Here is a 15,307-nt window from a genome sequence, read left to right on the forward strand (position 1 = left end):
CAGGGCGCGCCCTGCGCGGGCGCGGAGAGGCCACGGCCGTCCTCGCTCACCTCGGTTTTCCTCTGGCTACCTAGCCCGCCGCCGCGCCGCCTCCGCCGACTTTTGTCCTTCCTCCTGCCTCCTGCCCCCTGCCCCCTCCGCGGACGGGGGCTGCCACCGCCGCCGCTGCGCCCGTGCCCGCGGAGAGCCGCGGAGCCGCCCGCCCCGGCCCGGCCCGGCCCCGCGGCGGCGGGGAGCGCTCGCCGGAGCCTGCGTGACGTCAGGGCCCGGGGAGGCGGGCGGGGCGGGGCGGGGGCGCGGGAGGGCCGGGTAGGAGGGAGCCAGCGGCGGCTCCGCGGCCCCGCAGCAAGCGCAGGAGCCCGGCGCGGCCCCGCCGCCCCCGCCAGCCACAGGCACCAGCAGCGAGAGAGCGGGGCGGGCAGCGCAACCGGCCCGGTGAGTGCGGGAGGCTCGGGGGGTACCGGCGGGACGGGCGCGGGGCTACGAACCCGGCAGGTCCAGGCTCTGCGCCCTGCGGGACGAGCAGCGGGACGGCGGGCCGGCTGGGCAGGGTCCTGCGGGCTCGGGTTGCTGATGTCCTCCCGGGCGGCTGCGGCCCGTCCCGCAGCGCTGTCGGCGAGGGAAGCGGCGCTGCCCCCGCGCCGTTTGCCCGCCGTGCTGGCCCCGCTTCCCCGGCGGGGCGGGCGCCCAGGAACCGGCCGCGCAGGCAGCGCCTTCCTGGCGCGGAGACGCGGACCCGGGCGGGGGGCGGCAGCGGCGGCGGCACGGGCTCGGGCTGCCCGAAAGCGATGGGGGCGGCTCTGCCGAGCCGGCTGCGGGGTCTCCCACCGGCACCGCCAGCGAGAGAACGGCGGGGCACGGCTGCCCCGCGGGCACCGCGGAGGGGTAGGCCCCGCACGGAACCCCCCTTTCGTTTGAGAGCCAGCGGCCGCGGGCCTCTGGCGGAAAGCCTCCCGCCAAAATCACAGACCGCAGCATTTCGGGCGGTGAGATCCTTCCCAGGCGACTCCAGTTTTTTGGGATTGTGGATTTTTTTTTTTTTTTCTGGAAAGAACAGTGATAGATGCCTATAAAGAAAAAAAATAATCGCGCTTTCCTGTCCGCGCCCTGCAGTTGCTCCGAGCAGGTTGCTGCTGAAAGGGCCCGGCCGCGGAGAAAGGCAAGGTCGCACGGCTGGTGCGTTTGCTGGGGCTGTGGGCGCGCAGAGGTGCGGAGGTATTTAAATCTGAGTACTCGGAGAAAGGGAAGTGGAAAAGCAAGTGGAGTTGCTTTCGTTTGTGTCGCCGGGCTGGAGACAATAGGAAAATGCTCCACTTGGCCCGGTGCTGCGATGTGTCTTGCAACGAAAATTAAGATGATAAGGAGAGGAGAAAGGGAAGGAGCAATACGGGTGGGGAAGGAATAATAATAATCCGTTCGAGAAAGGCACTTTTCTCCGAGGAGACTGGCATTTCAGTAGAGAGAAAAAAACTTCCCCTCGGTGTCGGGGCGTGTGCGTGGGGGGAGCCGTGTGTCTCCACTCGTGAGATAAATCAGCCATAGAGGCAGGCCGCGGGGGAGGGCATTTGTCACGCAGGACTAATCTTGACGGAGACCGATCCCGAAATAAGGACCATCGGCGAAGAATTAAGGTTCCCTTAATCACCTTCCCGATTAATTTAGGCACTGCTCGTGTGCTAGGCCCGGCTGCTGGAGGGAGCAGAGTTCCTCCCTGGCGTCGTTCATCTGGAAATATAAATCGCCGTGTCACGACACGACCACGAGGAATCCCAATAACAGCACCTTCCCGTTTCCTTTACCCCCTTTTCCTTTTTTTTTTTTTTTTTTTTTTTTTTTTATTATTTTCCCCCTTTCCTCCCCTTTTTCCACGGCCTTATCCTGCTTGCCCGGCGGAGGGTGGAAGGGCCGGAGCCTCGGGGCCCTTCTCGGTGGGTGCTGTGTCTGGCGCTGCTCATCCCAAACATGCCTCGGCTCCAGGCTGCCGGATTTCTAAGCACCAGCTAATAATGCGCCCGGTCCAGACATTAAAAAAGAAGCGAAGAAGAAGAAGAAAGATTACCGAAATGATGGTGACATGCAAATTTCCCTCGAAATTATCATAAGTAAACATTTGAAGCCTGGACTAATAAAATCCCATCTGTGTTACTTCATATCGAGTTAGTAGAGAGCTGTGATAATGAATTTTGTAATATCTCACGAACAGACATCTCAATCAGGCACTAATCCTGTGATTTTACTGCCCGACCTCTCAGATAGAGGGAGGCGGCGGTGGCGGCCGGGGAGCGCGGAGGCGCAGCCGCTGCCGCGCAACTTCCGCCGCGGTGGGGGAGCGGCTGCTGGTACCTACGGCACCCCTGCCACCGGGGTCGGCCTGTCCCGCGGCTGAGCACGGCCACGAGGTTAGGGGACTCTCCTATGCATGCCCAAATAACTAGAGGTGTAGGGAGGCCGGAGGGTTCGACGGGCTGGGAAGCAGCCACGGGTGTTTGCGCCTGTCCTGTGGTGTGACTTTGGTGGGACCTGAGGCTAAGGCAAGGAGAGGGGACACTGCGCGTATCACTGGGGAAATGTGCGCGATCCAACCCGCGTCGTTGCGACGTAGCTCCCGGGGCGGCTGTGTTTCGGGTTTTTGCACGTATTTTTCAATCCCAAAGTAATTGTTTTAAAACCATTCATCTTTTGCAGATAACGGGTAATGGAGTCCAACTGCCGCAAACTTGTCTCCGCCTGTGTTCAGCTAGGTAAGAGACACCGCGGCCCGCCGGCCCGGAGGCGCAGCGGCCCCGCTGCCGTGCGGAGCGCTGCGCGGGTGTGCAGCCGGGCGGGCCGGCCCCGGGGAAGCGGCGCGGCCTCCGCGAAGGGCTGCGCAGCGTCGGGCGCTGACACGCACCCACCCACCCAGTTACCTCTCCCCTGCGCCGCCCCGCCGCGTCCCCGTCCCCAGGCGTGCAGCCCGCCGCCGTCGAGTGTCTCTATTCCGAAGGCGGACATCTAAAGGGGGAGATGAGCTGGAGGGCCGGACGAAGCCCTCAGGCAGCACAGTGTCCGGGCGGCCGCCCCCAGCGCCAGTGACCCGCGGCGGCCCCTCCGCGCCGCTCCGCGGGCGCGCTGCGGGGCGGCGGCGGCAGCGGCGGGTCGGGCCCGCCTGCGCGGCGCCAGGGCGCCCTCTGCTGTCCGCCCGCGGCGCGCCGGGCGCCGCTTGCGCCGGGAGGTGCGCGGCCGCGGGAGAGGGAAGCGAAAGGGAAAAGGGGGTGCGCGCACCCCTGCGGCTGCGGGCGCGCAGCGGCTCGCGCCGCCAGCGCGTGTCCCCCAAAAAAGCATCGCTGTCAGCGCGCCGTTTAGACACCCGCAGCGTCGCTCTCGTATTTATTTTTATTTTCTATTTTTTGACACCACCCCCGCGCCCGTAAACAAGCCGCCAGCCCTCTCCTGCCCCCAGAGGTAGGCACCCCCACAGTGCTCCGTCTGCAGCAGAGTGAGCTCCTGTCTCTCTTCCTTTGCCCTTTTCAGGGGGTCTGACAGGCGAGCCCGAGGGGTGGTAAAGAAAAACAGCAATGCAAACATATTACAAAGAAGAAAACAAGCGCTCTGTATTTCGAGAGACTGTTTAATCCAAGATAAACGTAATTTTGTTTAAATAAAATACATTAACCTGAATTAATAATACAGGAAACTAGAGTGAATTAATAATGCACGTATTCCTGGTCTCGTGGTTAAACACTTCCTTGTAAGAATACTGTATTAACCCTGTTTGGCCAAACAGCTCGCTATTTCTCAAATAACATCCAATGATTTCAGGAGAAGCCACGTCCCCTTCTCGAGTCCACCCACCCCCGGGGACTTTAGGCAGGATTTGCTAGCTGGACATCAAAACCCCTAGAAGAAGAAACGCTTAAGCTAAAGGAAGGTTAGCGAGCAAAATCCGGGGTAATTCCAAACGCCAAAGTATTACGAACTGATAATTTTTAATCCCGGAAACATACACGATATTAAATTGTGCACAAATAGGCTTTACCAGGGTCTGGCACTTTTTCCCTCGGCCAGTAATAAGTGTTAAATAATGTGGAAAGGAAGGGTGACATTGCTTTATATATGGTTTGCAAATAAGAAAGGCCTTTTTACCCTCCTCTGCCTTTTCTTCCCGATGAACAGGTGGTCTTAATCAAAGCCCTTAGCACGATCTAATGGGAAAGTGGGGACCTTTCTGATATAATAAATTTATGAGCCCTTCCAAGTCAGCTTTATTCGACTAAGTATTTATAAAAGTAATATCCACATATGCTCCCTGACACGGTAACTTTAACTTCCTCTGCCGAGAAACAAATGGTTATTTTCTTAAACATCAATTATGAACCTGGATTATTGTAGTACACGCAAAATTTCCTGCCTTGTTACCGTACCAGCCGGTCTGTTTTTTACTCGCCGGGCTTCAGGGGAAATTGCTATCTAAACACCTTTAATGCCATTAATTAAAACATACGTCCGAGTCCGAGAAGCAACGGCGGTTGTTGCCTGACCATTAAAACGCTCCCATTTACGGGGAAGGGAAGCGCGACGACCTCGCATACGGATATATCCCTGCCGATATGGGAATATATTCCTGCAGATATGGGGATGAACCCTGTGTGCTGCCTCAGTCCCTGTCTCTGTGCGGTGGATAATGGCAAGTGCCGAGACGCCCTGAGCTGCTCGGGCGACTTGCTGTAAATCGTAGAAATCACGGGTGTTTTCTCGTGATACCGGAGGGATTTGCTGGGTCTTGGCTTTGATTTGCTTAAACCCGCGCGGTACTCGTTGGTTTTTTGTCTTAGCTGACCATAAGGACGTCATGCTTTTGGGATTTAGTTTGCAAAAAGTCTGATCCTTGAGGCGGGGGAGGAAGCAGGGGTGATTGGGGACCCCTCTCTGTCACATTTCAACTTAGGAAATTACGAGGGCGGTGAGGTAATTTCACCAGATAGGCACCGTCGGTGGCCATGAGGAGAATGATCGCTAACTAGAACCACTGGCATTAACAGCAAAACATGCGACTGTTTTGTCAAATCGATGGTTCTGCGAAAGGAGGAAACGAAATTCAGTAGGAGACTCTCCAAAACTACACGGCATGCCGGCTTCCCGCGGGGAATGGGGCGCAGAGGGGGAGGGCTGTTCCAGAAGAAACGAGTCTGTGGCCATGCCGAGGAAAGGAAAATGGGAAAGTATCAAAATATTATTGCAGCCTAGGGTGTCAAACGCAGCCCGGCGGGTGTCAGATTTCTTCAGAGAGACAGGAAAATTGCTGCCGGGTGACCAGACCCACAAAATTATGAAAACTTCAGCACATGCTTCGGCAGACCCACGGCACTTGTAAACGGTTGTCGGTGGTGGGTTTGTTTGAGTAATTTTTATGCAGGGTGAAAGGATGCTTGAGGTATTTGTGTGTACGTGTATATATATATAATCTATACGATTTGTTAGGTCTGTGAATTCTACTTAAGGAATCCTTCCCTGTAATCAATAATCTGGGTATTGCTGAAACAGCAGCTTCCAGCATAAAATGTTGAAATTACATTCCGTCTTGTATCACCATTCAGCATTCCAAATTGATTGTTTCAACACTACTGAAAAAAAAAAAAGGGGGGAATAAAGGAAAAAATAAGAAAAAAATTGGTCTGACTATTCCGTAACTGAACATTCTTTTCAAAAACAAAAACTTAGAAACCTAACGCTGATTCAGCTTTCCATTCAGACCGGCTGAAGACACTGCAGTGTGCAAAGCAAAGGTCGCCGGTGCCTTTTTTGAGCCCCGGGCCGAGGTGGGCGCGCAGGCTCTGCCCCCGCGGGAGGGAGCGAGGGCCGGGGGCTGAGGCGGAGCCGGAGCATCGCTGCCGCCGCTGGGCCGCCAGGCAGAGCCGAGCGGCACCCTCCCCTCCACATAGCGTGGCCAAATTTGTCCCCGGAATTGTGACCCGAGCCGTGGAGCCGGGATGTGTGTGCCCTGCCCAGGGCGCAAGCCCTTCGCTGCTGCGCTGCCCCTGCGCGGCGCCTCGGAAGGTGCGCGCCCCGTCCCGCACCCCCCGCCAAGCGCAAATTAGAAGTTATTTATTGCGCTTCGCTTATAGAATTTTCCCCCTCCGCGGTTGGCGTCTGAGAATAATATATGCAGCAGTTGTTAGCCTCACTCCAGGGAAAACTAAATGTATAACGAAAGCTTTTTCGTGAGTAGGAATATACTAACGGAACAATCTGATGTCTTCTTAATCCTATGTAAAAAGCTCTGTAGTCTTCCTAATATTGACTGAATGGGTAATTAATGGCTCTTCATCGAGGAGAATACCCGGTAATCCGAGATAGGCGAAAGACAACAAGCCAAAGGTAAAAGACAACAGGACTAGTTGGAGGCTCTGCATAAGAACCAATTTATCCATTTAGGGGAGTATTACGCCTAGAAACAAAGATCTCGTGAGGCGATAAAGGAAAAGTGGGAAAATAAATACCCGCAGTAGGTCTGGCCACCCTCCGGCATCCCCAGCAGAGCCGCTCAGCTCCCGGCCCTGCTCTCGGCCCTCCCGCTTGCCGCACCGGGGCGGGCACCGGGCGTTCCAAATGAAAAACAGCGTGGAGAAACTAAAAAAAAAAAAAAAAAAAAAAAAAAGACACACAAAAAGCCCCAACCAAACAAACAAACGGGGAAAAAACCACACCAAAACTCCCATGAAATTAAAAAGGTGATGCGGAGCGGGGAGCATCCTCGATTCCCCATTTTTCGTAGGCGGCGAACTTCTCCCAGTCCATCTGGGCGCGTCCCCGATGGGCCCTACAGCTCAGGGGGAAAAGGAAAGAGAGCAGTTCCCAAACTAGTTTCGGGATGGTGATGGCAGTGACACGCAGAAGGCGCGGATAGTCGGTACGCGAATGAGCTGGTGGGGACGGCTTCGTGGCCAGGACCCGAACCCGAGAGGCGATGGGAACTTCCACCAGAAAAAAAAAAAAAAAAAAAAGGAAAAAAAAAGAAAAAAATTTAAAACACTTGACATTTTAATTGAAACCTTTACCGCTAATATATTACCTGGGTGACTACAATTAGGTTGTTTTTCGGTTGGCTGACAGCTTTTAAAATATTATTTCACTTGGGAAATAAAAGCTTCATCTCAGATTATAGGTGGGTATTTTTGGATTTACGTGATTTATGGTCACCATGACAACTAATGCTGTGTGGTAGCTCCCCTCCTGCCCGGGATGGGGGAGTTTTAATCAAAGGCACGTAAGGAAATGCCGACAGCCTCTCCCTCTGGGCTGCCGGGGCCCGGGCCACTGTTGTGCCCTCCTTTTCGGGGCGCGGGGACTGCTGGAGGATCTGTCACGCCTGTGCCTGTGGGACGCAGGACTGGAGCTGGAGAAGATGCGATAGGGCGGTGCGGTGGCCGGGCCCTCCTCCTCCTCCTCTCGCCGTTCTCTGGGGGAACGCGCCGGGAGCGGCCTGCCCCGTCAAATGTCCCGAGAGAGCGAGGCTGCGGCAGGCGGGCACCGGCGGGCACCGGCGCTCGCCCTGCCGGGGCATAAAGCGCGTAACAAGCGCTACGCGCTCCGCACGCTTTTCGCTTCGAGTCGCGGCGGCAGAAGTCAGCATTGCCCTAAAATGACTGAAATTAAATTAATGCCAAAAAAAAAAAAAACCAGATGGATGTCGTCCAAGACAGGGATGCATTGATTGCATTAATGCATTGCCCTGTCTGAAAAGAAAAAAGTGGGGGAGGAAGGCGGAGATACCTCCGTATCACCTCTCCCTCTGGCTCCCCCACCCTAGGGCTTTGCCCATTTGTTTTCACCCCGACGTGGGGCTGGAGAGGGGCAGCGCTCCCTCCCAGGTGCCCCTCGCTGAGAGGCCGAGGCCGCGCCCGCTTGGCCAGGGCTGGGGCAGCGCCCTGCCCGCGATTTTGGCACGGCCCCGCCATGGGGAAAGGCCGAGGGGGCGGTTCTAGGTGCGGGACCACAGAGGTAGAGAGAGGTTAGGAAGAAACTGGGATATGATTGGTAAACAAATTGTGCAGAATGGAGCTGGATTCATATTGACTTAGTTATAGGTCATCTGCTGCCGGTGCAAAGGGAGGAAATATTTACTTTACACATATACTTTATGATCTTGGGGGAATTAGAGGAAATTCAATAAGAAAACGGCTAGAATCATTTTAAACCCCCTATTTAAAAGACTTAAGCAAATTAGAGTCTTATCAGATTAAAATCCACTACAAATGTAAGAGCATTGTCTCCATCGAAACGCTGTGGGGTCTGAGGAAAGAGATTCTTTGCCAAATCTCAGGGATAAAACCACGCCATTTAAACACCAGATAATGAGCAGAATGCAAATTAATTTAACCTTCTTTACTAACAGGCTGCGAAAGTAATATGTATAATTTAGAGATAACTAAGATTGCGATGGATGATACGTTCCTCGAACGAGAATCAGCGACTGAGGAAGACCCTTGAGGGACGTGGGAGTGGGGTGGGGTGTGGCGGACGGGATGGGCATGGGACACAGAAAAGTTTGGGCGCTGGGATGTGGATGTGTAGGGCCAGATCAAGGGGAAGCTTTCGGTAACTTTTCAATACCAGTGACCAGCCAGATAAATTGAAGATAGAGACGCAAACTTGCGTTTCCCGCTCCTGGGCTACTTCGGAATCCCCATCCCTAAGACGGCCACAGCTCCGCTCTGTCGGTTCTGCGGGCTAGGGCTCGGGGACGGATTCCTCTGCCCCAGGAGGACCTGGCCAGCATGGTAGGGCAACCTGTCCCCGCCTTAGATGCGCGTGAAAAAGCCCCGCACCTCCTTCCTGCGAGACACGGGTCCACAGCAGCCTCATTCCGGCGCCATAAGCGGTCCCACGAGTGGGGATTGCGGGACAGGGTAGCCCGTCCCTCTACTGTCGCTGCCCGGGCGAGGGGTCCAATCCTGTCCCCAAACCTCGGAGAGGGGTTTGAGAAGTTTGTGTGCGGGCATGCGGACCGGTGTAGGACTTGGCCAAATTCTGTGAACCCATCTTGCGTGGGCTCGGGTTCGTGGGCTGCTCTGAGCGCCCCAGGGGGGCGGGATGGTCCCTCCGGGTCCACGCCGAGAGGAAGGAATGGTCCCGCGGATTACTGTGCAAGTAAGTGGTGACACCAGGGTTGGAAAGCCTCCTTGGGGGCTAGCTTTTGGGAACCCGATCGCAGGGAAGGGGCGGGAATGGCGGAACCAAGGAAAGGATTTTTTCCCCGTGTACCCCGCCTTTAGTGCGGGCAGAGGAAGAGCAGAAAGCCGGCGAGCGCGGGGACTAGAAGAGGTCGGGGGCCTCCGAGCGCGGTGTGAAGCTTTCCGTAGCTGTGTCGCAGAGAGGAGGTTGTTGTCGTTTGTGTTTAATTGTCGCTGTTACCGGCACAAGGTCTGCCGTCTAACCGGCCGCGCCCCCGTCCCGCTTATTTTCCACCCCCTCCATGAGGAGGGAATCGGGCTTTCCTCCACCCTCCTGCAGCGGCTCTGGCAGTGCCGAGCTCCCCGCTCCCCAGCCCCGCCGGTCCGGGAGCGCGGCGAGGCGCGGAGCGGACGCGCTCGGAGCCGCTCGGACGGGGTGCCCCGCGAGCCGGCGGCGGCGGCCGGGCTCTGCAGGCGCGGGCAGCCCCGGCGGGGCACACCGGGCGGAGGTTTTCTGGGGGGGCCGGGTGTGCCCATCCCCGGGAGAGCGCGGGGGGCGGCGCGGGGCGCGCAGCGCCGCGCGGGCGGGGCGGGGCGGGGCGCGGGCGGGGCGGGGCTGGCGGCGAAGGGGCGTGGCGGGGCGTGGCGGGTGACGTACGGCGCGGGGAAGGCCGCCGCCGGTTTAAGATGTCAGGCCAAGAGGGAAGCGGCTGAGCTGATGCTGTGCGGGGCCGGCCGCGGCGCGGGTCCATGCGCGGGCAGCGGAGAGGAGCGCCCCGCGGAGCGCCGCCGCGCCTCGCCGCCCCCGCCCCGCGGAGCCCCGCGGCGGGCCGGGGGCCGCCGGCCGGGGAGCTGCCGTGTCGCCGTGACGGCTCTTACAGGACCGGACTTGCCCGCTCTCCTGTCGCCGCCGCCTCGCCCCCCCGGGCGGCGGGGGCTTAGAGGTTCGCCGTGCCTCCCGGGCTCTAGTCGAACGTCGCTCGCCCCGAAGCGGCTCCCCGGCCGGCAGCCCTGACCCCCGGAGTCGCGGGGCTGCTCCGCGTCCGCGGAGGGGGCGCTGCGCGGACCCTCCTACACGTACCGACACCTACAGACACACGCACACCTTCTCCTATCGACCCCCCAGGCGCGCACGTAGACTTTGGCGTCCTTTTGCCGATGAACTGCATGAAGGACCCGTTAAGCCTGGAGCGCCTGGGAGCCGGGAATAAGCTGTGCTCCTCCTCACCTTCCTCCTCCTCCTCCTCTTCATCATCCTGCCATCACCACCAGCCCGCGCTGGCCATGGCGACGGCGCTGGCGCCGGGGCAGGCGCGTTCCTCCCTGGAGTCTGCCAAGCACCGGCTGGAGGTGCACACCATCTCCGACACCTCCAGCCCCGAGGCCGCAGGTAAGAGGGGGTGAGAGGCAGGGACCCCGGCCCGACGGGCGCCCCGCAGCCCTGTCCTGCTCCGGCCCGGCTGGCAGTCCCGCGGATCGCGATGCGCCGCCACCCCTCTGCCCGGGAGCGTCCCGCACCCGAGCCGAGATGCGTTTCGTGGTTTTTCGCGTGCGGTGTCTGTGTGTCGGTGTAGAGGAGAATAATGACATGTGTAAGGATAGGCGAGTAGCATGTGTACTGATAGGCGAGTTACATGGATACAGATCGGCAAATAACGTGGGATTTCATGGGCGAGTAATCCCGATATAGACGGACAAATAGGGGTATATACGGACAAAGAATATCGTTACAGGCGGGCGAATAACACGGGTGTAGGTAAGCAAATAAAACCAATTACGTGTATGCAGACGGGAGAATATTACGGATGCACATAGGCAGAAAGCTTGCATACGGAGAGGCGGCTCCGTCCCGCTGCCCCGGCGGTGGCTGCTCCACCGGGAGGAGCCGCCCGTGGGTGCCCGCGGGGCGCGGAGGAGCCACAGCGGCGGGAGGCCGGCGCGGGTTAATCATTACAGCAGCGAGTCGCGTTCGGGGCAGTCTGCGGGATCCAGCAGCGCTGGGGACACGCTTTTCCCCAGCCGCTGGAGAGGAGGCTGAGGAGGCTGAGGCGCCCTCGTTTTCCGCCTTGTTTTTTTTTGTTTCCCCCACTTACAGAAAAGGATAAGAGCCAACAGAGTAAGAATGAGGATGCGGGGTCCGAGGACCCCTCCAAGAAGAAGAGGCAGCGGCGGCAGCGGACTCACTTCACCAGCCAGCAGTTGCAGGAGCTGGAGGCCACCTTCCAGCGGAATCGCTACCCGGATATGTCCACCCGGGAGGAGATCGCCGTCTGGACCAACCTCACCGAGGCCAGGGTTAGGGTAAGTCCTGACACGGCACCCCGGCTCGGAGCAGCGGGGGTCAGGGTGGGCTGGGAATGGGAAGGAAGGCTCAAATATTTGCAGCTGCTTTCGATTTCGGCTTGTACGTAAACTCCAGAGCCTTTGCACAAAAGCAGGGCAGAGCAGGACATTTCTGTCAAAGCGAGACAGATTGGGATCTCTCTCTGTGTCTCTGAAATATGGTTTGCTGCACGTTTCACCCTCACCGTGCAATGTGTCTCTCTCCTTTTGATCGAAACGCTAATAAAAACATTAGCCAAGAAAGCAGCTTGGAACAGGCTGCAACCTGCGCTGTCTCTAATAAGAAAAAGATGTAAAATACACAAGAGCTTTTGCTTCACTCAGAGGCACTCCCAACGTGCCCTTCCTTGCATTTTCTATTTCTTTGGGTTTCACAATTCGACGAGCGTCTCTCTCCACCCTCTACCCCCCTCTGAGATTTATGGGACCATCGCGGCGCTGCAGAGATACCGCGGCCGGATCCTGCTCGCCTGCAAACACCGCGCTGGGGGAAAAAAAGAAAAACACAAATCCCAACACACACAGACACACACAAAAAGAAGCCTATAAGCAGGCGAACCTTCAGATTTTCGGAAATCCCACACAAATCCTCTCCCCGAGGTGGCTTGAGGAAAGCGAAACAGTGAGAACCGGGGGCGGCAGCGAGCGGGGCCGGCTCTCAGCCCCGGGCCGGCGGTGTTGGCGCCGGGGCAGCCACGCGGCGGGAGCCGAGCCCGGTGCCTCCCGGGGCACGGAGCGCTGCCGGTCGCGGTGCGGTTCCGCGGAAGTTTTTGTATCGGTCCGCGCGGTGCCTCCAGACGGGCCCGTCCCCGCGGGGCACCCGGGCGGCCGCCGCCCAGCTCGACCAGGGTGGGGGTTACCGCAAACACCCCCGGGTGGTTTCAATACACACGGTAAGGCGGCTGCTGGCGGCTGCCCGACGGGTCAGACACCCAGATGTGGATTGGGAAAGGGCACGCTTTTCCCATTGTCTGCGCGGGGAGGGTCCCTTAGATCTCATTTAGCACTTTGTTAAATGGTGATTTTTTTTTTTTCCCCCTTCTTTTTCCCTTTTTTTCTTTTCCCCTTTTTTTCTTTTTCCAAAGAGCAGTGAAACGTGTTTGTTTAGAAAGTGGTTTTCGGTTCTGGAAGCTTTCACGCTAGAGGAACTTGTAGTTTTAACAAACTGAAGCCAGGATTTATTAGTTGCTGGCTTCCCCCTCCTTTCTCGTACCATTGCCTTAAATATTCCGCGGGTTTCCAGGCGTTTTACTCTCACTTCTGCACTTTTGTATTTTTCCTGGGTGGTTTCAGTACAGAAAAAGCCAAGAGAGAAGGGAAGGGGGGGAAAAAACCCATAAGAGAAATGAAGGGGTGGGAGGCAGGAGAAAAGGGAGAGAATAAGAAGGAAGCGTTGGCCTCTGTGGAGAGAATTAGAGCATCACAAATTATGTGGAGGGCTGCGGGGGGGGGGGGAGGGGGGTGCTGGGTGGGGAGTGGGGGACCGTGGTGAGGGTGGAATTATGCGGCCACGAATCTGCCTTGCTAAACCCAAGCTGCCCCGAGGATGCTCGGCTGTCCCGGCAGCACATCCCGGCCCTGAGCAAAGGAGAAGGTGAACCTATACATGGAGATATATATTCATATATATATATATATATATATATATATATATATATATATATATATATATATACACATTCGTACAAATTTTTATATATAACTTCTATACGGACAGGCTCGGCTGTTGCCCCGAGAACCTGCAAAGGGCTGCAGTGGTGGTGGTGGTGGTTCCTGACTAACTCGCATCTCCCTCCCTCCCTCCCTCTCCCCCCGTTTCCAAAGGTTTGGTTCAAGAACCGCAGAGCCAAATGGAGAAAGAGAGAAAGGAACCAGCAAGCCGAGCTTTGCAAAAACGGCTTCGGCCCGCAGTTTAACGGCCTCATGCAGCCCTACGATGACATGTACCCCGGCTACTCGTACAACAACTGGGCAGCCAAGGGCCTCACCTCCGCTTCCCTCTCCACCAAAAGCTTTCCTTTTTTCAACTCCATGAATGTCAACCCTCTGTCTTCTCAGAGCATGTTCTCCCCTCCAAACTCCATATCCTCCATGAGTATGTCTTCAAGCATGGTACCTTCTGCAGTCACCGGGGTGCCCGGCTCCAGCCTCAACAGCCTGAATAACTTGAACAACTTGAGCAATCCCTCCCTGAATTCTGCAGTGCCAACGCCAGCCTGTCCTTATGCTCCTCCAACACCTCCGTATGTTTATAGGGACACATGTAACTCGAGCTTGGCGAGTCTGAGACTTAAAGCCAAGCAGCACTCCAGTTTTGGCTATGCCAGTGTGCAGAACCCCGCTTCCAACCTGAGCGCTTGCCAGTACGCGGTGGACAGACCCGTGTGAAGCATCCAAGTAGGAAACTGCGTGGGAATTCCTCCCCATTTCCCGCAGAGACTGAGAATTTCACTAGAAAGTAATGGGCACTAGAGAGAAAGAGAAAGGAGGAAAAATCAGAGGCAGAGAGGAAGAGAGAGAGAAAGAGAGAGAGAGAGAGGAGAAAAAAAAAGAGGAAACCACTGAAATAAGATAGTTCCTTTGTTTTCAAAGGACCTCCTACAGATTCGGAGATCTTTCTTTCATTAAGAGTATTTCAACAGTTACAAGGACATATATATATATATATATGGACAAATGTTTGACTGGATATGATATGACATTTTAATGTTACTATAAGCTTGTTATTTTTTAAGTTTAGCATTGTTAACATAAAAATGACTGAAAGGATGTATATATATCGAAATGTCAAATTAATTTTATAAAAGCGGTTGTTAGTAATATCACAACAGTGTTTTTAAAAGGTTGGGCTTTAAAATAAAGCATGCTACACAGAAGCGATTAGGATTCTTTCGCTTGCGAGCAAGGGAATGTATATACTAAATGCGACACTGTATGTTTCTAACATATAATTATTAAAAAAAAATTGTGTGAATATCAGTTTTAGAATAGTACCTCTGGTGGATGCAATGATGTTTCTGATATTGCAATGTAAAACATGCCCTGTGTATAACATTTCGTACAATATTATTGTTTTACTTTTCAGCAAACATGAAAAAAATGTGTTTTATTTCATGGGAGTAAAATATACAGCATACAGTACTGTCTGGAATTTTTTATTTACTGAGCCAAGCTGCGCAGTAGCAACTAGTCTGCAATGATTGACTGATAGTTGACACTGGATCTCGTTCTCTGGCAACGCGGGGTAGTACTTTGGCAATGCAAATAAATGCTGGCGCTTTTTTTTCCGCGTTAAAAAAAAAAAAAATCTCTCGCTCTAACGTTGCATACTAGAGAAACATGGGACGTGTACCCCTTGGGTCCTTTTATTTCCCCGCACAGCCCTGAGAAAATGGATTATTTGACATCGCTGGACTCGAGAATTACCTGTCACAAAGCTGCTGTATCTCGAGCCTAAATTTGTCCTGCTGTGAAAGAAGCTTTTATTACATTAAAGAAAAGGGAGTGGGAAAAAAAATTAAAAAGCCAGCTTGCAAACAAACAGCTCCCATTCAAAATAATCTGTCCCCTTTGCCGCCCCCTGCGCTCACCTTCTCTCCCTTCAGCGGGCAGATCCTTCATGTAATATTACATTTCTATTTCCAAATCCCCCTTTCAGACATGAAGAGAAACAAAGAGCAGCCCAAAATAACCGCAGCCCCGTGGAGCGGGGGGTGAGAGGTTAGCCCGAGTTTCCTGCGACTTCGTGCTGCAACACGTCGTTGAAGGGAAAGGTCGTGCTCTCGTGTGTTTTGTTTTAAATAATATTGACCCAT

The 15,307-nt window shown here is 55.5% G+C and overlaps 1 protein-coding gene across 2 annotated transcripts; it reads left to right on the plus strand.

Annotated features, from left to right (window-relative positions):
• Window positions 1-340: 340 nt before the first annotated feature.
• On the plus strand, window positions 341-14,624 carry PITX2 (paired like homeodomain 2). 2 transcript variants are annotated; one of them, XM_066548995.1, is made up of 4 exons: window positions 341-435; window positions 2,686-2,741; window positions 11,245-11,450; window positions 13,317-14,624. In XM_066548995.1, exons 2-4 carry the CDS (start codon window positions 2,696-2,698, stop codon window positions 13,878-13,880), a joined length of 816 nt encoding a protein of 271 aa, XP_066405092.1. In that variant the 5' UTR covers window positions 341-435; window positions 2,686-2,695; the 3' UTR covers window positions 13,881-14,624. The 2 variants fall into 2 exon arrangements, with proteins under 2 accessions (XP_066405092.1, XP_066405091.1); XM_066548994.1 differs by lacking the exons at window positions 341-435; window positions 2,686-2,741 and adding an exon at window positions 10,256-10,539.
• The last annotated feature ends 683 nt before the right edge of the window (window positions 14,625-15,307 follow it).

This window comes from Molothrus aeneus, chromosome 4 (genome assembly GCF_037042795.1).
Source record: "Molothrus aeneus isolate 106 chromosome 4, BPBGC_Maene_1.0, whole genome shotgun sequence".
Lineage (NCBI taxonomy): Eukaryota > Metazoa > Chordata > Aves > Passeriformes > Icteridae > Molothrus > Molothrus aeneus.